The 24,611-nt window shown below is 37.8% G+C and overlaps 1 protein-coding gene across 1 annotated transcript in view; it reads right to left on the bottom strand.

Annotated features, from left to right (window-relative positions):
* Nucleotides 1-24,611, bottom strand: part of CATSPERB (cation channel sperm associated auxiliary subunit beta) — a 132,066-nt gene that overhangs the window by 59,933 nt on the left and 47,522 nt on the right. Inside the window, exons 6-13 of the mRNA XM_059056492.2 lie at nt 23,013-23,162; nt 16,753-16,848; nt 16,495-16,613; nt 15,120-15,152; nt 10,043-10,109; nt 9,699-9,745; nt 9,139-9,291; nt 7,369-7,521 (exon numbers count right to left, since the gene is read on the bottom strand). Coding sequence (XP_058912475.2) covers nt 7,369-7,521; nt 9,139-9,291; nt 9,699-9,745; nt 10,043-10,109; nt 15,120-15,152; nt 16,495-16,613; nt 16,753-16,848; nt 23,013-23,162 — 818 coding nt within the window. The remainder of the gene's footprint in view (nt 1-7,368; nt 7,522-9,138; nt 9,292-9,698; nt 9,746-10,042; nt 10,110-15,119; nt 15,153-16,494; nt 16,614-16,752; nt 16,849-23,012; nt 23,163-24,611) is intronic.

Genomic DNA, 24,611 nt, shown 5'->3' with positions numbered 1-24,611 from the left:
GTTCTAATCAGGTTTTTTTGTTTCATTTGTTTTGTAGAATCTTCAGAGTTTTCTACATACAAGATCATATCATCTGTGCATAGAGATAATTTTTCTTCTTCCTTTTATATGCAGATACTTTAAAATTTCTTTTTCTTGTCTAATAGCTCTGGTTAGAACTTCCAGTACTATATTGACTACAAGTGGTGAGAGTGGGCTTCCTTGCCTTATTCCTGATCTTAGAGGAAAAGATTTAAGTCTTTCACTGTTGAGCATAATGCTCACTGTGGGTTTCTCATATATGGTTTTCATTATGTTTAGGTAATTTTCTTCTATTTCTAGTCTGTTAAGTGTTTTTATCTTGAAAGTATGTTGAATTTTGTCAAATGCTCTTTTGTATCGATTGAGATGATGTTGTGATTTTTTTTCTTTCATTCTGTTAATGTGGTGTATTATATTGATCAGTTTCATATGTTGAACCATCTCTGTGTTCTAGGAACAAATCCCACATGGTCACGGTATGTATAATCCTTTTAATGTGCTGTTGAATTCAGTTTCCTAGTATTTTGTTGAGAATTTTTGCATCAGTGTTTTCTAGGGATTTGGTCTCTAGTTTTCCTTTCTTGTAGTATCCTTGTCTGGCTTTGGTATCAGGATAATGGTGGCATCATAGAATGACCTTGGAAGTGTTCCTTTCTCTTCATTTTTTTGGGTATGAATTTGAGGAGGATTGGTGTTAATTCTTCTTTAAATATAATATTTGGAACAACTCACGAATGAAGCCGTCTCATCTTGGGCTTTTCTTTGTTGGGAGGTTTGATTACTGATTCAATCTCCTAACTAGTTATTGGTCTGTTCAGATTTCCTATGCCTTCACAATTTAAGAATTAGTAGGTTGTATGTTTCTAGGAATTTACCCATTTCTTCTAGGTTATCCAGTTTGTTAGCATACAACTGTTCATAATATTCTCATATCCTCCTTATTTCTGTGGCATCAATTGTAATGTCCCCTCTTTCAATTTTAGTTGTCTTCTTTTTCTTAGTTAATCTAGCTAAGGCTTGTCAATAAAGCAGCTCTTAATTTCATTGCTTTTTTTCCTATTGTTTTTCTATTCTCGATTACATTTATCTCTTCTCTAGTCTTTATTATCTCTTTCCATCTGCTAGGTTTGGTTTGGTGGGTCTTCTTTTTCTAGTTCCTTAAGTCATAAAATTAGGTTGTTAATTTGAGATTTTTCTTTTTAATATGTGTTTATAGCTATAAACTTCCCTGTTAGTACTGCTATTGCTGTATCCCATAAGTTTTTTTTCACAGATTATCTTTTATTGAAGTATAGTTGATTTACAATATCATGTTAGTTTCAGGTCTACAGCACAGTGAGTCAGTTTTATATATATATATATAGTCTTCAGATTCTCTTTCCTTATAGGTTATTACAAAACACTGGGTATAGTTCCATGTGCTAGACAGTAAGTCCTTGTTTATCTGTTTTATATATAGTAGTGTATATGTATTAATCCCAACCTCTTAATTTATCTCTCTCCCCACCCCATTTTCCCCTTTGGTAACCATAAGTTTGTTTTCTATGTCTGTGAGTCTCTTTCTGTTTTTGAAATAAGTTCACTTGTATCCTTTTTTTTCAGATTCCACATGTAAGCAATATTATATGATATTTATCTTTCTCTGTCTGGCTTACTTCACCTAGTATGATAATCTCTAGGTCCATCCATGTTACTGCAAATGGCATTATTTCATTATTTTTTATGGCTGAGTAGTATTCTATTGTGTATATATACACCACATCTTCTTTATTCATTCGTTTATCTGTTGATGGAAATTTAGGTTGCTTCCACATCTTAGCTATTGTAAATACTGCTGCAATATGTCTTGTTTTCATTTTAACTTTCTCAAGGTATTTTCTGATTTCTCTTATGACTACCTCTTTGACTCACTGGTTGTTTAAGAATGTGTTAATTTCCACATACTTGTGGATTTTCCAGTTTTCCTTCTATTGACATCTAGTTTCATTCCACTGTGACTGGAAAATATACTTTGTATAATTTCCATCTTTTTAAATGTGTTGAGACTTGTTTTGTGGCCTCACATATGATCTATCCTAGAGAATGTTCTGTGTGTATTTGAGAAGAATTTATTCTGCAGTTGCTGGGTGCAGTATTCTGATTACATCGGTTAGGTGCAATTGGTCTACAGTGTTGTTCAAGTCTTCTGTTTCCTTATTTATCTTCTGTCTGGTTGTTCTATCCATTATTGAAAGTGGAGTACGAAGTCTCTTACAATTATGTTGCTATCTATTTCTCCCTTCATTCTTTTAAAGTTTGCTTCATATTTATATTTCAAAGTTTGCTCTGATGTTTCATGCATAAATATTTATAATGGTTATATCTTCTTGGTGAATTGACCTTTTATTCTTATATAATGTCTTTGTCTCTTGCAACGATTTCTGACTTAATGTCTATTTTGTATGATTACAAAATAGTATAGCCATCCCTGCTCTTTTGGATACCATTTGCATGAAATATTTTTTCAATCTTTTCATTTTCAGCCTATGTCCTCAGATCTAAAGTGAGTCTCTTGTAGACAGAATATAATTGCATCCTGTTTTTTCTTAAATCCATTCAGCTAATTTATATCTTTTGATTGGGATATTTAGTCTATTTAAATGTAAAATAATTAGGGACAGGGAAGGATTTTACTATTACCATTTTGTTTGTTTTGTATGTCTTGTAGCTTTTTGTCCCTCCTTTCCTCTCTTACTGTCTTCCTTTGTGTTTTTTGGGTTTTTTTGTAGTGACATGCTTTGATTTCCTTCTTGTGTTCTTGTGTATATATTCCACATATGTATTTTTCTTTGTAGTTACCACTGCAATTACATAAAATATTACATTCTATTTTTATTTTTATTTTTTTATTTTTATTTATTTTTATTTTTATTTATTTATTTTTTTTTGGTGGTACGCGGGCCTCTCACTGCTGTGGCCTCTCCCATTGCGGGGCACAGGTTCCGGATGCGCAGGCCCAGCGGCCATGGCTCACGGGCCCAGCCGCTCCGCGGCACGTGGGATCTTCCTGGACCGGGGCACGAACCCGTATCCCCTGCATCGGCAGGCGGACTCTCAACCACTGCGCCACCAGGGAAGCCCTACATTCTATTTTTAATCTGATAACAACTTAACTTCAACTGCATACAAAATCACCTCCTATACAGCTCCACCCCCACACTTTACGTTATTGATGTCATAAACTACATGCTTTTATATCATATACTTAACATATTTATAGTTTTTAAAATATTTTTCTCATGTAAATCCTATACAATAATTAAAAGTGAACTTACGCACCAAAATAACATTAATACAAGTTACTGTATTTGTCCATGTTTTTATATTATTGCAAAACTTTTTATTTTCATGTGACTTCAAGTTGCTATCCTTTAGTTTTGTCTTGCAGGACTCTTTTCAGCATTTTTTTTGCAGAGCAGGTATAGTTGTAATGAACTCCTTCAGCTTTAGTTTATCTGGAAAAAATCTTAATTTCCCCTTCATTTTTGAATGACAGTTTACCAAATACAGTATTCTTGATTGACAGTTTTTTGTTTTTTTTTTTTCCATTTCAGCACTTTGAATATATCATCCCACTCCCTTCTGGCTTGCACTGCTTCTGCTGAGAAATCCACTGATAATTTTATGAAAGTTCCCTTGTATGTGACAAAGTCACTTTTGCTGCTTACAAGATTCTGTCTTTGACTTTTGACAGTTTGATTATAATGTGTCTCAGTGTTGGTCTCTTTGGACTTATTCTAATTGGAATTTCTTTAATGTGTATGTCTATTTCCCCCCTCAAATTTGAGAAGTATTTGACCATTATTTCTTTAAATAAGCTCTGTGTCCCTTTCTCTCTCTCTCTTCACCTTCTGGGACTCCAATAATTGCATATGTAGGCCCATTTGATAGTATCTGTAAATTCCTGAGGTTCTCTTCACTTTTCTTCATTCTTTTTTCTTTTTGCTCCTCTGACTTGATGATTTCGAATAACCTCTCTTCAATTTGCTGATTCTTTCTTCTGCTTGATCTAGTCTGCTGTTAAACTTGTCTGGTGAGTTTTTCAGTTCAGTTATTGTATTTTTCAGTTCCAGAATTTCTGTTTGACCTTTTAAAATGATTTCTATCTCTTTTTGATATTCTCATTTTGTCCATGCATTATTTTCCTGATTTCTCTTAGTTATCTGTGTTCTTGTCTGACTCACTGAGCACCTTTATGACAGTGGTTTTCAATTCTTTGTCAGGCATCTCATAGATCTGCATTTCTTTAGGGTCATTTTCTGGAGTTTTATTTTGTTCCTTTGATTGGATCATGTATGCCTGTTTCTTTGTATGCCTTCTGATGTTGCTATTGTTGTTTTGAGACTTGGCATCAGATAAAGCAACCACATTTCCAGTTTTTATGGACTGGCTTTATGCAGACCTTTACCAATCTGCCCAGTTAGAGATTCTAGGACCTCTGAAATCTTTTCTGAGGCTGTGTCTTCTCTGGCTTGTTCTGTGCTTTTAGTTGTCTCAAATTCCCTGAACTGCTTATCCCTGCTTCTTCTCAGAAGCCCAAAAGCTCTTGCTGCCATTGGCATCTGCCTGCAGAACTGCAATTCTAATGTGTTGCAGTGATCATATCTGTTTTCAGCAGTTTCCAAACAAGGCTGCCAGTTCCATCAGTGCTTTGAGTCAAGTGAGACAGATTCCAGTCTGTCAGGCAGCCCCTGGTCTGGCCAGAACATTGGATGCACTGTTAGCTCTTTTGTTTCTGTCCTGAGGGAGGATCCTTGGTGGGGGAAGTTTCCTTCAAGTTGTGCTGCACTAAGTCAAATAGGAGGAGAGGCATGGATGTATGTGCAAAATGTTGCAAGTTTTTCTATCCCTTTTGCTGGAATCCCTTCTTGGTTTTAGCTTGATTTGGGTGCTATAGCTTCTCAACAGGCCTGTAGAGTTCTTGCAAAGGTATGCTGGTTTGTATATTGCTATCTTTGTGGTTCTGGGGGAAAGTGAGGGTCTGAAACTTCCTAGCCTGCCATCTTGTCAATATTACTCTCCCTTTTCAGCAGTTTCCAAACAATGCTGCATGTTGCATCAGTGTTAGGCAAGACAGAAACCAGTCCCTTGAGCAGCCCCCAGACAAGCCAGAATGTTGGACACAAGGCCCACTCTTCTGTCTCTATTCCAAGGGAGGATCCCTGGTGTGGGAGGTTTCTTCCTGGTTGTGCCATGCTAGATTGAACAGGGGCAGGACAGATGGGCAAACACTGCAAATTTTCCCACCACTTTGTTAGAATCCTTTTCTGCTTTTATGTTGGTCTGAGTGCTGTAGCTTCTCAGCTGGTCTCTAAAGTTCTTGTAAAGGTACTCTGATCTGTATATTGTTGCCAACTAAGTGTCTCTGTGGAAGAGCAATGGCCTGAAACTTCTTAGTCTGCCATCTTGCTGATCCAGAATTCTTCTTTTTAATGAAGGTGTAGTTCTCTTTTTCTTTTATGGTTATTGTTCTTTTAGTCTTGTTTTAAAATGCTTTCCCACACTGAGTTCAGAAAGATATTCATTTTTTTCCTTCTAAAAGTTTTGATATTTAAATTAGTAATCTGTCAGGACTTGAGCTTGATGTATGTTGCCATGTGGGGATATATTTCAACAGTTTCCATATGTATAACCAAACTTCCCATCCCATTTTGAGCAGTCTCTTATTTCCCCCTGTGATGTCACTTTGGCCTCTATCAATACTCTAGATTTGCATGGGTCTACTTGTGGGCTATTTTATCCCATTGGTCAATTTGTCTATTCCTGGCCCAAAACTGCATTATCAAAATTATTACAACTTTTTAAATTGTGTTAATATCTGGTAATACAAGTCCCTCCCTCTTATTCTTCTTCAGAAGTGTCTTGGTTACTCTTGGTCTTTTGTTTTTCCATGCATAATTATTTTTTTTCTTTGCTTTACTTAAAAAAATTTTAATTGAGGTATAATTGACATATACCATATATATTTTAGAGTCAACTTAAACTCCACAACAAATCTTGGGATTTTGATTAGAGTTGTATTCGATCTACAGATTAATTTAAGGAAGAATTGGTATTATAAGTCAAGTTTTCTTGTCCACAAGCATGTTTATGTTCATTTCTTTATAAAGTTTTACATGTCCTTCAGTGAAGTTTATAATTTTCTACATATAGGTCTTAGAAATCTTTTCTTAGATTTATTCTTAGGTACTTTATAGTTTTTGTTTGTGGATTTCTGTTTTGTTTTGCTTTGTTTCTGCTATTGTAAATAGTGTATTAAAAATTATGTTTTCAAATTTATTGTTGATCATGTGCAGAAATGAAATTGACTTTACCTCCTGCCTAGTTTAACTTTAATTCCCATCTTGTTTTAGTAATTTGTATGTATCTTTTAGATTTTCTATATAGACAATCAGATCTTCTGCAAGTAAACAGATTTTGTTTGCTACTTTTTAAAATTCATGCCTTTGATTTCTTAATTTTTTTTCTTTGTCTTATTGCATTCCCCTCTGTATACATTTTCACTTCTTAATAGTTTCTTGGTAGAACTCCAAGAAACTGTTGTATTGTGGTTAATACAACCCCCTGCCTTTTCCACAGTTGAATGTGGAAAGAACATTTGATAATGCTGAACTGGTCACATATTGAATTCATAAGCACAAAGCTCAAGCAATCATACTGGATTACCTTAGTCAATTCATTCTCCCATCTTCCTAGGCAACTATTTTACTCTGTTCTCTCTTTCCTCAACCACTCAACATTCCTCCTCCATCCTCACTAGTAAACAATAACTTTGATTTTTGTTGAGAAAATAGAAGATAAATTCCCATACCTTCCATTACCATAGCTACCGACCTACCTACCAGCTTTTGAACCCGAAAACTCTTCCTTCCTCCCGTTACTATAGAACAACTGTGCTCCTAAGGCCATTCTCTCCACTAGTTCATAGACCTCATCTCCTCTCACCTCTCTGGAAATGTCACTCCAGCAATTTCTTTTCTCTCTTTCCTGCATCGTCAGCTTTTCCTCTTTACCAAATAAGTCCCATAAGCACACAACGTAATTCCTCCTATCTTTAAAAAAACTCTTCTTTTGACCTTTCTTTCTTCAAACACAGCCACAATTCCCTGCTCCACTTTTCAGCAAAACTTTGCAAAAGATTTGTTTGTATTCACTGTCACTAATTCCTCTCCTCTCATTCTCTCTTCATCAGGCTTTCCACCTCCCTGACCATCAGAGTGACTCTGTTCTTTACTTGATGTATAACCACTCAGCCTAGAGCAAGTGAATGATTTACATCTATACTAGAGTGTGAAGTTTCATACACACCTGATTACCATAAGCATACAGAAAATGGCTTCGTGGGTGGAATGTCATTCCAACAGGAGAAGAGAATGATGAAGGAAATAAGAAAAGTGGAAATTTTTGTATTAATCTTGGTTTGTTGTTTTTCAGGCTCCTCACAGAGACAGTGGTATTTTTCTAGAAATAGATAAACAAAGCAGGAGCAAATCATAAGAAATTTTCCACCAATAGTACTAGTCTATGTTACAATTTTTAGAGTTTCCTGCTACTTGGATTTGGATTGAGATAGGGACAAAACCATTAACACAGCATAGAATTGGAAGGATTAGCAACTATTGGTATCTCTTTACTCTGCCTCCCCCCACCATATATGTCCATTTTATAGATGTTGAACATGAAGTAAAGGAGATTAAATAATTTGCCCATTTATTAATAATAATATAATTAATAATAATTTTTTTATTATTATTAAATAATAAATGTCATGGGGGGATTTATTATAGAATCATTACTGAACTCAACAGACTCCAAGGCCCATGCTCATAACTATAATGTCAAACTACTTTTTTTTTTTTTTTTTTTTTTTTTTTTTTTTTTTTTTTTTTTTTTTTTTCGGTATGCGGGCCTCTCACTGTTGTGGCCTCTCCCGTTGCGGAGCACAGGCTCCGGACGCGCAGGCCCAGCGGCCATGGCTCACGGGCTTAGCTGCTCCGCGGCATGTGGGATCTTCCCGGACCAGGGCACGAACCCGTGTCTCCTGCATCGGCAGGCGGATTCTCAACCACTGCGCCACCAGGGAAGCCCCAAACTACTTTTTAAAAGTGTGGATGCCTAGGCCACACTCCAATTCTGTCAGATCATGATTTTGAAGGGGATCAGAATATGCACCCCCAAGGCATGCCACTTTGGTATAAAGATTATTTTAAGCTGAAGATATTTGAGATTCAAGAGATGCGGAAAAAATCCTTCCCTTATCTGACTAAAAGCAGCAACTTCTGGGATAAAAGGCTGCCATTAATTCCTCTTCAGAGCAGATCTACTCCCAGAAGGCAGAATGGGAACACAACCTACCCCAAATCCCTTCTCCAGGAGAGTTTTATGGCCCTGAAGGAGATAGAAAGACCACGCATACCTGTACAAACAAACATCACAAACTTCCTTATCTCATGTTTGTTCTCCTGTAAACCATTATCTTTTCATTTTTTTTTCCCCTTAAGTACCTTTCTCACTCAACCCCTTAAACTATTAAGATGGCATATAACCTCCAAATTTTAACTACCTTTTGAATTATTCATCACTGACTTTCACCCACATGTATGTGTACTGTATGCATAAATAAATGGTTCTCTTTTCTCCTGTTAATCTGTCTTTTGTCAGTTTAATTTGCAGGGCCCCAAAAACTGAACATAAGAGGGTAGAGGAAAATTATTTTTTTTCTCCCCTAAAATCATGAGGGTAGGGCTAGTTCCACTTTTTGTTCATTTAAACTAACCATTTTACAGACACTTAAATTTATATAGACCAAACTCAGCTTACATTCTCCTGAAGAATAAGCAAAGAACCATTACTACACAAACAGCTCTGTATTTTCCATTTTCATCAAACTGAATGACAATAAGAGGCAAGACATCTATAAAGTATCAAACTATATTGTTAACCATAAATAACTGCACTGTAGCCAATTTTATCACCTTCTATTGTCAAAGATAAAAAGAACTTGGAAAAAAGTTCTGCAAAGGTAAATTTTCACTATTGTGGTGTCAAGAGCAATCACCTCTGGGCTATAAGGCCTACCTGGTTATGGAAGAGGTAGACTCCAGAACTTTGCTCTTGGTCAACAAGAAATGTTACCACAGTTGAAAGAATAGTTTTCATTCCTTTTGAAATGGCGGGTAAGCAAGGTAACCATTCAAGAAATGGTTCTTTACTATAGAAACAAGAGCTTGCCTACAAAAAGAGAAAGGAAATGTTAATGCCATTCTTGAACTATAAAAGTCCTAATTAGTCCTTATAGGCAAATAAACTAATGAACAATACTAATTGTGTTGTCATGACTGGCCACAAATAATAGTGATATATCTTTAATGCCTGTGCTTCTCTTCTGGGGGATATGAGTCCAGAAAACACTGCAAAGCATCCCTTTCTGTCATGAATTGTTTTTCTAGAACCACTGTGTGGGTCTAGATTTAACATAATTATATAATTATCATTAAATCTAAGTACAGGCGCCACTGGGAGCAAAGAGTGATTGTTAAGCTTTTGAGTCTATAGAATTGCCATTTTTTAGATTAATAACAACCTATGAAATCATGCACAATAAAATTTCTTACTTTTTAAAATATTTAATACCATACCTCACTTAGGGTCCTGTTTCTCTCAAAGGTGATAGTAACATAATCAACTATAAAATATAAAGGTACAGATATTATAAGTAGCATCTTTATTTTTAAACATATCACTAATTAAATGATACAATTTAATTGTATCATTTACAATAAAATTTTCTTGCACTTACAACAGGGCATGCCTATTGTCTCAGATTTAAACTAATTTTCCCCCCAGTTTTAGGCCATTAACTTATACAAAACAAACCTATCTTTATATTTAATTCTATTTTTATTTTATTTCATTTTATCTAATCTATATATGCTAGCTATGTTGAAAAAAGCTTATTAATAGTTCTTTAACTAAAATTTACCTTCAAAATGTTCTCTGTTAGCAAAACATCTTTCATTATACCACAGTTTTCCTTTGATGTAGTCAACCTACATAAATAAACACAAATGTCATTTAGGCACTATGTAGCCTTAAGATGTAAAAATAGAAAAACTTATAAGAAATTTTAAAAGTTCAATAGTTCAGGAATGTGAGGCAAATAAAAAAATAAAAACTGTATGCCAGCAAAATAAAAGTTCGTAGAATGAGGACAAGAAACAAGAATATGCTTTTTGAACAACATACAAAAAAGGAATAAAAAGAAATTTCGCATGATTGCCGTATGTTAAGAGAAGATGCTACCACCTATGAGCTGTCTTTCCGAGGCTCTCAGGAGCTGTTGATCTTTCATTACAGTTAAAATGGGCCACATGCTTATCTTTTATTCTCCTTCAGCTGCAGCCAGGTTTAAGGAGACTTCCCAGAGGCCTGACAGCAGCAAGAAGCAATAAGAAAAAAAAATCACAAAAATACAGGTTTTGAAAAATTGGTCATACGGGAGAAGCTTCCAAGAAGGTGAGATTATATATGTTGGATATGAATTATATGCAAGAATTTGAGACAGTTTTGTTATAGGTGTCAATGAAAACATGTTGCCTTCCATATCAGTAAACAGAGGATGTTGCAGCCATCAAGCCACTACAGCCACTCCGATGGTGAACCCTGAGGGAACTCAGGACGGAGACAAACGAGCTGCCCACTGCCAAGCCCTCAGCCACTGCAGCCACCCTCCAAGGATGTACCCTGAGGAGACTCAGGATGACAAAGCACAGGATACTGGCCCCAGAGAGCTGAGGTGCACATCAAAGGAATGATTTCAGGGAGCCCAGACTCTTGCATCTTCCCGTACATAGAAAAAGGACTAAATTCCGGGCTTCCCTGGTGGCGCAGTGGTTGAGAATCCGCCTGCCGATGCAGGGGACACGGGTTCGTGCCCCGGTCCGGGAAGATCCCACATGCCGCGGAGCGGCTGGGCCCGTGAGCCATGGCCAATGAGCCTGCGCGTCCGGAGCCTGTGCTCCACAATGGGAGAGGCCTCAACAGTGAGAGGCCCGCATACCACAAAGAAAAAAAAAAAAAAAGACTAAATTCCTTAACTTGAGATATCTGGTTTTCTTTAATATACAGTAATCTTTTGATGTTCCGACTACCTGGTCTTTGCTGCAAAAACTCCTAAATATCCTCCTCCTCCCTTCGCTCTTATGAGCAGTCTCTCAGAGCTATCTGAGAGTCTGTGTCCCAGGCTTATGTCCTCAGTTTTGTCCACTGAATAAAACATAACTCAACTTTTAGGTTGTGTTTTTTTTTTTTTTTTTTTTTTAGTCAACATAGGAAGATTCTGACTCTCATATTATTGTTGAGACAAAAGGAAGACCTTTTTACATTTTTAAAGACCAGTAATAAAATCTGCATAATCTGTGCATTAAAAGCCTTTAAAATGTTCTAGAATAGATTGTGGTGATGCTTGCACAACTCTGTGAATATACTAAAGGCCATTGAATTGTACACTTTAAGCAGGTGAATTTTATGCTATGTGAATTATATACTGATAAAACTGCTGAACAAACAAAAAATCCTTTTAAAATGGAGTGGACAATAATTTATTTGAATTTCAACCTATGGTTTTATATCAAATGAGCCTTTTGAGTGCTCATATAAATCTTCAGTTTTTCAGGATGCCATAATTATCATGATTATATTTGGGCAATTAGTATAGAATCTTTATCGGGCCCTGATTCCTTTTTTACTCTTTAGCTTCCTTCTTTTTTTTTTTTTTTCCTACCTGGAATAAAACTCATAATAGTCCAGTGAATATCCTTGGGGAGAATTTAATTTGATCAGGCTGACTTTATTCCAAGGATGAGCTCATACCCCAGGCCTGATTTAGAGTCACAAAGGTGGGTCAGGAATGAACACACGATCCAAGTCAGGTTAATGAGTCGGCCCTGAGGCTTGCTGGAACCACCGGGGAAGAGATACTTTATTCCTGTGGGGAGTGCTAAACTGATGGTACATAAACCTGGTGGCTATTCTTACTGACAATTGAGAAAACCCACTGAGAATGAAGCTAATGTAGAGGAAATCAGACTCAAATGCTGAGAAGACAGGTTCGGACAGACATCTGTTAGGCACTAAATCCAGTCATGTCTGGAAGCTGGATTCGTTCACTCCTTGAATTCCCTATTCACATGAGCCAACAACTTCCTCTCCTTTGCTAAAATCGGTTTTAGTCTGGTTTCTGTCATTTGCCTTCAGAAGTTTCTGTCTGACTATCTGTTTGGGGAGAAAACCCAGCTTTTTTTTTTTTTTTTTTTTTTAATTTGCTACTTCGATTCGTGAACCGGGCTGAGGTTTTTCTTATGCAATGTCATTTAATCACTTCACCTCTAAGAGGTAGATATTGTCATGCCCTTTATAAAATGAAGAAACTGAGGCCCACAGAGGTATATGACTGCTCAAAGTTCCATGCTGCATGACTACTAAGCTCGTCCAAGACTGGACTCCTGTCCATCTTCATTTATTCACTCATGGATTCTGCAAATATTTATTGAGACAGCCTATCTACAAGGCAGCCTAATAATAGCATACGATAGTAAATAGGATAGTTCTTGACATGAAACCTAAAGTCTGGTGACGTTAGTCAGAGGGCTCAACAGATAAAATAGGTGACAAATGACAGCAATTGGTACTGAGAGGTTTGAGACTGCATATTGCACTCAATATACATTGAGTATAGATGTATGACAGATTTTGCCTCACGCCGAGTTCCCAATTTAGGGCCTTTGCACCTCTGTCTGGACATATTTTGTTGAAATCATTTCTTCAAATCATTTGAGTTTCTGCTTAAGTTTCACCTCCTTGGAGAGGCCTGCTATAATCACCATGCTTAAATGCAATATTATCTTCCCTTCACTCTCTATTTCTCTTTCCTGCTTTAATTTCAATAAACCCTTGTTACTTTCTACAATCATATTCTGCATATATTTGTGTATTTGTTCATGGTCTAGCTCCCTCAGGAGAATGGGAAGCTACAGGAGAGTCAGGACTTTATCTGTCTTGTTCACTATGGAATCTTCTTTGTCTAAATAAGCCTGGCTCAACAAACATCTGTTGAATAGATGAATACGTGAATGAATAAATCACCAGTATTAACTCCTTCAAATTCCTGGCTGGACAGCCACATACACCCCATTCTTACTGTCCTTCCTTCAATCACTTTAGAAGAGGTCTTTTCCAAAGGTAAATCCCTATACTTTTAAGAATAAGTTCACTTTCCCCCTTTCTTTCCCCTGCCACACGACCTCACTATCTTTGGAACACTTGTAGTTTCCCTCTCCCTCATCACTACCAGAAACCCCTGAGTTTTGCTGAAATATTTTAGCTCGAGAGGATTTATTTTAATATCCTTGTAAACGGTAAAAAGCTCTATGAAGGGCAATTTGTGATTGTCTTTTAATATTGCACAAGCATTTACTCCTTGATGTGTGAATCCAAGTTCCAGGAATGTATTGTACTGATATACCCAGACATGTACAAACTTGCTCTGTACAAATTATTAATGGCAGCATTGTTTGTAATACAAAAGCAAAAGATTAGAAAACTACCCAAGTATCCGTCAATAGGAGACAGGCTAAGTAAACTCTGGCTAAGTTCACACAATGGAATATTTGCAGCTATTAAAAAAAAAGAAGGGCAGGCTTAGGTCTGGTAAAAAGCACAAACAAGGTTCCTGTCTCACTTACAGCTTACATTTCTAGGTCTGTCTTTATTTCTGGCATCCCACTCCTTCATGGGAGTCTCTGGATAGTAAGCTCTCCTGATGCCTTATCTGTGACAATTTCTTTTCTTCACCCTCATTCTTGAATGATATAGTTTAGCTAGGTTTGGAATTTTCTCTTGACAGTTTTCCCCCTTTGCTCTTTCTGATGTAAATAACTTTTGCCTACCTGGCCTTCCCAGTTCTCAGCTTCAGTTTCTTCCAGTCAGTACAGCAAGAAGTCAGTTCCTTTTTTTTCCTGAGAAATAAGTGCCCCTTTGCTTTAGACAGTGTGAGTGAGTATGCGTGTGTATGCACAGGTGAGTGTGCGTGTGTATGCACAGGTGAGTGTGTGCCCACAGGCCTGTATGAGGACAGAATGGGGAGGAGACATGGCAAAAGGCTAGAAATGCTCAGAATTTTGTTGTGCTTTCCAAACTAAAGTATGCTTATATGTTGATGGGAATGACCTAGTTGAATCTCAGAACTTGACCTTGTAACAGAGAGGGGAGATAACTGATGGAACAAAATCCAGAATCAGAGCTGTAGAATCAGAGTTTACATGGTACTTGTATCAAATTACAAAGAGTGCCCCGGGACTTCCCTGGTGGCGCAGTGGTTAAGAAACCGCCTGCCATGGCAGGGGACACAGGTTCGAGCCCTGGTGCAGGAAGATCCCACATGCTGCTGTAGAGCAACTAAGCCCGTGCGCCACAACTAATGAAGCCCGCGTGCCTAGAGCCTGTGCTCCGCAACAAGAGAAGCCACTGCATGAGAAGCCCGCACTCACCGCTACAAAGAGTAGCCCCCGCTCACTGCAACTAGAGGAAGCCCGCACGCAGCAACAAGGACTCAGTGTAGCCAAAGATAAATAAATAAATTCATTTAAAAAAAAAAAAGAAAGAGGGCCCCTTTCTCCAGGTAGGCACAGACCCACATGGGGGTGGGGGTAAGTGGATTGGGGAGTCAAGTGTTAGCTATATTTCAGCTCTCACTATCTTTTCAACTGGGTGTCCTTGTGCAGAACGCACTGAACAACCACAGCAATCCTAGACAGAACATATAAAGATGGGGTGGGGACCACCTCAGAGACAAAGAGGGGGCATTTCCTCCTTTGAAACAGAAGGGGATATCATTGCTTAATGGTTACTGGAAATACGTGTTTTTAGTTCAAACTGTAAATAATATTATAGTATCAGCAATAATAATCTATATTATGAATTCTTGTCTTGCATCTCATCTCTTAGGTCACCAAGGAATCACATATCTTTTAACCAACCCTTGGAAATTGAAAGCTTCTTACCCTTTCGAAACCACAAAAGTCTGCCCTTGAAAACTAGAAGAAAGGAAAAAAGGAATTTTAATCTTTGCTTGTAAATCAGAAGGCATCACAAAACAGCAATTTAAATTATACTAAAGGAGATGATGTTTTTTACATCCCAGCAGTTAGGAGTATCAAACACTAAAACCAGCTTCTTAAGTAGTTTGCATGGTATCTTGGAGATTTCCCCCTCAGTCTTTGTCTTGTTTCACCATTTGATTAATTTATTTATACTTTAACTTAATTCCAGAAAGGATTTGAGATCAAAACCCCACCTTTTAATGATTTAAATGGAGGAGTTAAGAAGTGTATAGGAAGAAACTAGGTCGGCCACCGACTGGGGTTTAGGAAGGCACATCCTTATCCCACTATTTTCTCCACGGCCACTCTGTCTTCTGCCCAGCCCAGTGCAGCCCCTAGACCAGGCCCTCAGGATGTACAGCCCACACCTAATTCTCTGTGCTTTGACCTCAGGTCACTGCTCCTGGCTGTTTCAACTCTCTTCTTTAGCAACCACATGATAAGCACATAAAAGGCCAGATCTATTAGTTTTCTGAGCAACAAATGATACTTTCTTAGAGAAAATGAGGAAGAAGGAAGGTTGTGAATATTCGTAAACCTGAAAAAAGGTAATAATTACCATGTATAAGAAATAACTACTTCTTAACAAATACAATCACCCCTTCTACACTTCCCCAATCTATTCTCCTACTGTTCCTAAGTCTTTATTACTGTTCTTATTTCTGTTGAGGTAATTTTGAGACGTATTTATTAACATATTTAAGAATTGATTTCCCTTCTCTCAATCCCAAAACTTACTCTTAATTACTTTATTTATTTATTTATTAATGTCTCTTTTCAATGCTTTATTTTGGAGCAGATGGGAGTGACAAAGCAGAAGCTGAGGAAGCACTTTAAAACAAAAAACATGAAAAAAAAAACAACAAAAAAACCATGGTGTCAAAGCTTTGATATAGCCATTTAAGAATAAAAAGAAAAAACTCATCAGAAGGACATAATTTTAATTTACGTTATTTTGTAATACTATATCTGGCTTTATGTACCTTAAAGCATTTTGGGAACATATATGACTATTTGTAAGTATATAGGGTATTTTCTACATGAATTATTTGAAACGTCTCATAAATTTGTATAGCAATAAAGCTAGCACTATTTCCAAATGATATATTCAACACTATAAGGCAAAGTAAAAAGTCACTATATTACGCTTTTACATTTTTTAAAAGGAAGAAGCATTTTAGTTCTAAGATACACCACACATAACTCAAGTATCCACTTTTCTACTTTATGTCACAGAAGATATTTAAGGTTATTAGTTACAGAGCAATTCACCTACCATTAAGACAGAAGAGGATGGATAGCGAAGATCTCCACTTATAAAAAGACCCAAAGAAGTGAGGATAACTAAAAAATGATTTGTTAAAACCATATCCACCATGGAAAGCTCTGTGTGTTCTAAAGGAAGAAATCATACCATGGGTTAAAAAGTAAGGAAAAAGTGACGTCCTCAGCAAAGCAAAGACATTTCATAAATATCCATCAAGTGTTGATGTAAAGGAAATGCTGAAGATGAAGGCACTGTTAGAGGAATTACCTTCTCCAACTTGGGAATAGACCATGTCTGTCAGGTTATACCATGTGGTATCATCATAATTCCAAAATCCAGAAAAGCTGAGGCCTATGTAAACACCTACCATGAGAGAAAAGGGAAATTAAGGCAACAGAACTTTGCAAAGTGAGTCACCAACTCCTAAGGTGCTAGGTCCTTAGTGGGCAGAGCCTGCATCTGCCCCACCTTCCAGCCCACTCTCCACCCCTGCCTCAACTCCCCTCCCTCAGTTTGAATCTCACTTCCCCCAGCACTGGAAGATAAAGTAACTTGGGTTACACCACAGGAGTTTAGCCAACCATCTAATTATTAAGGATTTTGTTTTGTATTGAAGGAGATCAGAATATGCCACCCCCAGAATATGGCACTTTGGCATAGGATTATTTTGAGCTGGAGGCAACTGAGAATCAACTGATGCAGGAAGAGTTCTGTGCCTCCCCTTGCCTGCCTAAAAGCAGGGCACTTTCTAACCACCTCACTCTGTATCAGGAAGAGAAGAGAGAGCAATCTTATCACCAGAGACGGGGAGTTGACACCAAGATGAGTTTGCATAAACAGACTTTACTAAAATAACTCTTATCTCCCATTAGTCCACCCACATATTTCCTTGTCACTTCTCCATAATTTCTTGTCCCTCGAGGCCTAGACCCCTTTCCTTTGTTAAGATGGTACATCAGTCCCCAAGTTTAACCACTTCTTTGAATTTCTTTTCTGTGAGCTCTTGTGAATATAAATATTAATAAAAATTGCATGTCTTTTCTCCTGCCAATGTCTTGGTTAATTTGTAGGCCCCCAGTCATAACCTAAGAGGGTACAGGAAGAGATTTTCCTCCCTGACAATATCCTTCTAAGCAAAAATATGTTCTTATTTCAAAAATATAATTATAGTCAACAGTACAAAAACTCCAAAGAAGAAAATTAAAATGTGAACCCCAAGAGGGAAGAAACTATGTTTGATTTACTTATAAAGTGATTTACTTTAATATTTGTGATTTTAAAAATAGAAAAAACCTGTTAATATGAGAATATTAAACCTATTAAAACTTATGAGAACTTATTAAAAGGAGACTGAGCATGTTGGAAATACTGAAAGCACTTTGCTCCTTGATCTCACCTTTCCTTGGCCATAGCTAGGAATGCTTAGAACCTTTTGTGTTTTATTTATTTTTAAAATTCTTATCTAGTTATTTTTAAAATATTTGTTCTTTGGTTTTATTTATTTATTTATTTGGCTGTGCCGCCCACACAGCACGCAGGATCTTAGTTCCCCCACCAGGGATCGAACCCACGCTCCCTACAGTGGAAGCGCGGAGTCTTAACCACTGGACCGCCAGGGAAGTCCAGTGTCTTTTGTGTTTTAAATGCAGAACATTGACCTGAAGTCTAGTCAACAGGCATAACTATGGGGGTGGTGGAGGGTAGAGGGTGCTTGAAGAGAGTTGATAATCCAATGCACGTGCTTTGTTTCCAAAAGATGAACATAGGATCACTCGTATTGTGAAGTGTGTGTTTTAACTCCCAGCTCTTTTCTGTGTAGGGAAAGATGTAGAAGGAAATGTTATCATCATCCACTTTTTCCAGAAAGAGGAAAGCTAAAGACAACCTTGTGCTTTTCTAAGCATGAAATCTAGTTCTGCAGATAACACTACACTATATTCTAAGTGGGGATGATTATAAGTATCCAGCATATCACATGACTGGATTCCTGCAAAGTCCAAAAATATTTAATGGAGAAGTAAGCAGTAAAATAAATGCTTTATTCTGGTTGATATTTTAGCCTGAAATTAAGTTATAGGCCACTCTCTATGACACACTGGCCACAATTGCATACCAGGGTTACAGAAGCTGATGTAGATTTTGCAAAGATTTTGGATTTTATTCTAATGGGCAAAGGGAAGCCACTGGAATGTCTGAAGCAGGAAAATGATGTGATTTGTTTTACACTTGAGATCACTGTGGTGGCTGTACAGAGGGTGAGTTGTACCGGGTTTAGAAACAGGGAGACCACTTAAGAGGCTGTGAATTAGTCTCGTGGAAAACCAATGCTGACTTGACAAAGATTTTAGCAGAGGAGAGAAGTGGTCACACTGAGGATAGACACTGGATGTGGCATCGTCCTGGAATGCCATCAGAATAAGAACAGTCAAGAGTGTACGCTAGGGCTCCCTGGTGGCGCAGTGGTTGAGAATCCACCTGCTGATGTAGGGGACACGGGTTCGTGCCCCGGTCCGGGAAGATCCCACGTGCCACGGAGTGTCTGGGCCCATGAGCCATGGCCACTGAGCCTGCGCATCCGGAGTCTGTGCTCTGCAACGGGAGAGGCCACAGCAGTGAGAGGCCCGCGTACCGCAAAAAAAAAAATAAAATAAAATAAAGTGTACGCTAGATTTTATTTTTGAGTAATTGGATATGAATTGGGATGAAGAATACTGGAGGAGAACAGATTTTAGAGGGAAATGAATCAAGAGTTCTGGCTTAGACTTGTTATAGCTGAGATGCTCATTAGACATCAAGAGGAATTGTAAAACAGACAACTGAATATAGGAATTTAGTTTCAAGGAAGTGGCCAGCACCAGAAATACAAATTCAGGGATCATTAGCCTGAAGGTGGCATTATTACCAGAGGACTGGATTAAGTTTCCCAGAAAGAATCTGGTTACATAAGGAAGGAGAGTCGAGGACAAAGCCCCATTTCATCGACACTTTAGGGGTCACAACAAAAGAGCAGGCTTAGAAAATTAAGGAGTGATCAATGAGGTAAGATAAATGTAACTGAAGGTGGTATCAAGAACCCAAGAGAATAAAGTGTTTTGAGGAGAAATAAAGTGGTTAACTGTGTCAAATTCTGCTGGGAGGGAAAGTAGAATGAGGATAAAGAATTGGCTGTTGGAATCAGCAACATGGAGATCACAGGTGATCTTGGGAAGAATTGTTTCAGAACAGTGATGGCAACAATCCGATATGCAGTGAAATGAAGATAAAATGGGAAGTGGAAAATGTAGCACCACCTACAATAAACTCTTCCCATACATTTTGTCTGAAAGAGAACAGAGGAATGAGGGATAGTGGTAAGGTGAGATAAATGAAGATTTTGGCTAAGATGGGGGATTTTAGGGTATGTTTATATGCTAATGCCTCTAATCCAGTAAAGAGGGAAAGCATGGTGATACGGGAGAGAAAGGTGAGAACTGCGGGACAGATGCAGGAGCAAGGTTCTCCAGATGACTGGGGAGAATGGGATGCAGGACACGAGGGGTGAGGAGTGGCCTTTGGTAGCAACAGAGACACTTCTCACGATGCAACAGGCAAGAAGGCAAAGCACGCAAGTGCAAAGGCAAGTAGGGTGGCAGACGCACACAGGAGCAATGATGGAGTGCCTTGCGTAGTCTTAGTCTTCTACATCAAGTATTAAAGGCACAGCTGAGGCTGGAGAAGGAAAGGAGGTGAGGCAGAGTGTTTGAGGAGTGGGAAGAGGTGTGACAAGGTCATTTTGCAGAGTGGGAAAATAAACAAACCAGGGAAGAGAGATAAGATTTCTGGGCAGTGCTGAGTACCCACTTGGGACTTGTGATCATGAATTTATAGTGAGACCACTTCGTGGAATTTTAAAGTGAGACTGGTGTGCAACTTTTTTCTAGTAATATTCTGCTATTCCAGTGGCATAGAGGTGGTTTTAAGGAGAGTTGGGATTGTGCAGGCAAGGAAGAAAGAGAAGGGCAAAGAAGTTACAGAAGTATTTGAGAGACTATGAAAATTATGGTGAAAAAATTAAGGATGTTGAGGAGTGAAAAAAGTGGTAGAAACAACATATTGAAGTCTCCATGAAATCAAAGAAATGTCAGAGTGTGAGTACTAGGGTAGACTGAAAGAATAGAAGGTAGTGGGCAGAGCGTGAGATGGTTGTAGTGAAGATTTTGGAGACAGTAACAACATCAGAGACAACAAGGTCAAGGAAATGACCACGGAAGTAAGATGGGGGAAAGATCATTGGAGGAGAGGAGGCCTTGAAAGCATGGGTCCATATGGGTGGTGAAATCACCAAACATAGTGACAAAAATAAGGTGGAGAGGAAGGCAGGGGTCCAGACGCTAAACTCATCCATGTGTGTGAGTGATGGAAAGGTCATCATAGGCTGCCAACCAAGAAGAGTTAGAGGGAGTAAAGTCTGAGTTCAAAGGAACTGGGCATTCTGAATGAGAAAACAGGAGTAATTATTAATAAGTAGCCCTTAAGGAACAAGGACAATGACCCTTGAGACTCAGGCATGTGACATGTGAGAGGGCCGCAGGGGAAAGAATGTTAACTGGGAGTGGCCAGATTACTCTTTACGGCAAGAAAGTTAAGGGACCATTCTGAGAAAAGATTAGTAATACAGGGGAATTTGCTGATGACAGACCACAAATTCCAATGAATGGATTTGGGTAGATGGAGAGGGACAGAAGTTTGGGTGAATTTAAAGAATTAAAGAATTTAAAGAATTTAAAGAACAGTATGTGGGATAGAGTAACCATAAGTGACCTGGAGGCTTAGGTTTCTGGTGGTGACATAGAACTGGGGTGAGAGGCATGATGGTGTTAGGAGTGTCATAGAGTTCTCGAGAAAGGTGGGTAATAAGTTGAAACTGGAACACATGGGGCTCCTGGATACCTGTTCCCACCATTAACTCCATGTGGGATGAAACCTGGTGGGTGGACAAACCAGGGCCTCACAAAGAAACTGCTAGTTAGGCTTGATACTGTGGGAACTTATTCTCTGCTTCAGCACAGTGGGGGACAGCTGAGGGAAAAGGTGGTTTCATCTAAAAACAGGTTTCCAAACTGTTTCTTTTCTTGAGATGTTGAAGTGATCGGGTGAGTGAGACCCCAAGGAATCGAGACTGCCCCTTCTCTCCTATGACTCTCAGGGGTGTGGCAGGATGCAGAGACTGGCTCTTTTCCTGTGACTCACAAAAGTAAGGCAGGTTTGGACAGAGAGGAGGAGGGGGCCCTAGCCTGGCATCTGTGGAACAAAGGTAGAAAAGGAGTTTCCATCTGGTTGAGAGAGAGGAAAAAGAGACACAGGCTCTCTAAGCTAATTCAGCACAAGCAGGCACTCCAAGCTAGAGGTATCTAAAAGACTGCAAGACATTAGGAATTCAAAGAAATCTGGGGCAAGGCTATCTATCTATTCCTATACCAGTGCATACTGCTTGAATCTATTACTTTATAATAAGTCATGGTAGGCAACCTATTGTGCTTTTTATTCTTCTTTAAAATTATGTTTGTTATTCATGTTGCTTTATTCTCCCACCTGAATTTTGGGATTGGCTTATCAATTTCCACACACACAAAATACTGCTGTAATTTTTCTTGGACTTGCATCAAACTGATTGATAAACTTGGAGAGAATTAACATCTTTACAATACCAGAAGTTCCTGTTCATGAACATAAAATATATTTTTTAGTCTTTTTTTACAGCCTTCATTAAAGTTTTATAATTTCCATACAACAGGCCTTGCAAGTTATTTTTTGTTTATTTCTAGGTCTCTACTGGGGTTTATTACTTTCTGAATAGGATTTTTTAAATTATAATCTTTAATTAGTCTTTGGTGGAGTGGTTTTTATATATTGTTAATATGTTCCTCAATTCCATAGCACTCCCATATTTGTTCTGATAGATTGTTGATTCTTTTGGATTTTTATATAGATACACATATAATCTATGAGTAATAAAATTTTGTTTCTTATCTTTTAATTCTTTTTTTCCCCTCATATTTATTAGATTTGGGGACTAGGAGGTCATCAATGACCTAAGAAAAACAAACTAGAACAAGATGATTAGTAATTGAAATGTATAAGGATGCTATTAAATATTACAACAGTAACTGAAAAACACATATGTAACAAATAAAATAATGTGATAGCTTAGAACAATTTTACCTATTCACATATGGCAAGTATAGAAGATGGATTAGAAATGCAATGAATAATCTCTGGGAGAGAGGAACATATTAACAGAGGGCAGAGGTTCAAGGAAATTTGGAGAGACACTAAAGTCACTAGTAACATGGCAAAAGTCACAGAGAAAAAAGTTTATCACACTAGCAGGTAGACAAGGGAAAGTGATGAAGAGTAAGTTCTTAGGTGTTTTTAGGAGACATTTTCACTCCATTATGCCTATGTGTTCAACTTGTACTGCCAGTTAAACATCACTGTAATAAAATACAAAACACCACCTCCAAATTTGAATAAAGCCACAAACTTACCATCAAGTGTTGTGTTCATAATGAAGCCAAGTAACACTACATCATTGGCACATGGGCACTTTGTCGTTCTGAGATCTACCACATGTGGATATAATTTACTGATGTCGTTTTTTGTCATTATAGTCCCAAGTTTCCACTGAAGAATAGGTTCTGTGGAAATCAAGTTTTGGTGTTCAAGTTGTGGCAGCACTCTTGAAAATAGAACATTACTGTTTTCTTTTTTGTTTTTGTCTTTAAAAAGTTTTTAATTTTTATAAATTGAAATCGTTGATTTACAATGTTGTGTTAATTACTGCTGTACAGCAAAGTGACTAAGTTATACATATACATACATTATTTTTCATATTCTTTTCCATTATGGTTTATCACAGGCTATTGAATATAGTTCTCTGTGCTATACAGTAGGACCTTGTTGTTTATCCATTCTAGATATATCAGTTTGTATCTGCTAATCCCAAACTCCCAATCTGTCCCTCTCCCAGCCCCCTCCCCCTTGGCAACCAGCAGTCTATTCTCTATGTCTGTGATTCTGTTTCTTAGATAGGTTCATTTGTGTCATACTTTAGGTTCCACATACAAGTGATATCATATGATATTTGTCTTTCTCTGTCGGACTTACTTCACTTTGTACGATAATCTCTAGTTGCATCCATGTTGCTGTAAATGGCATTATTTCCTTCTTTTTTATGGCTGAGTGATATTCCATTGTATATATGTACCACATCTTCTTTATCTGAACATCTGTCAACAGACGTTTAGGTTGTTTCCATGTCTTGGCTATTGTGAATAGTGCTGCTATGAACACAGGGGTTGTGTGTACCTTTTTGAATTATGGTTTTGTCTGGATATATGACCAGGAGTGGGATTGCTGAATCATATGGTAATTCTATTTTTAGTTTTCTGAGGAACTCCCATACTGTTTTCCACAGTGGCTGCACCAACTTACATTCCCACCAACAGTGTAGGAGGTTTCCCTTTTCTCCACACCCTCACCAGCATTTGTTATTCATAGACTTTCTAATGATGGCCATTCTGACCCACGTGAGGTGGTACCTCATAGTTTTGATTTGCATTTCTCTGATAATTCATAACTGCTTTCTTTTATGGGTTTTAAAGGCACTATGTAAAGGAACTGTTCCATTGTTTTAAAAAATGGGTGTATTACCTCACTTTTCATCAGTTAAAAATAGGTTGTCAATTCTTATTTTCCAGAGTAGGAGGAATGAAGTCTAATTTCCCTGAAGGGGGCCTGGCAAGGTCATACTGCAGAAGAGCAGGTGAGGTGGGAGAAGCTGCTTTGAACATCTTTGGAAAATACAATTGGCCACAGGATCTATCCCTAGAAATGGAGTTGCTGGATCACAGGGTTTGCACATTTATAGCATAGAAAATAACTTCTGCTTTGAGAGGCCACACATTTACTTTCTGTTCACTTTCTCAATCCCACAAAGAGCAGGAGATATATAGATATAGATATATATAAATAAGAATAAATCTAGAAAAGCAATAGGGAACAGGAAAAGTTGTCATCAGTGGCCAAGACACTTAGAAGGATTTCTGGAAGATACAAAGGAGTTAGGGAGGGTCAAACAGGAAAAA

Source organism: Kogia breviceps, chromosome 3 (genome assembly GCF_026419965.1).
Source record: "Kogia breviceps isolate mKogBre1 chromosome 3, mKogBre1 haplotype 1, whole genome shotgun sequence".
NCBI classification, from domain to species: Eukaryota; Metazoa; Chordata; class Mammalia; order Artiodactyla; family Physeteridae; genus Kogia; species Kogia breviceps.
Note: the sequence above shows the minus strand (reverse complement) of the source record. Positions and strands in the feature narration are given on the sequence as shown.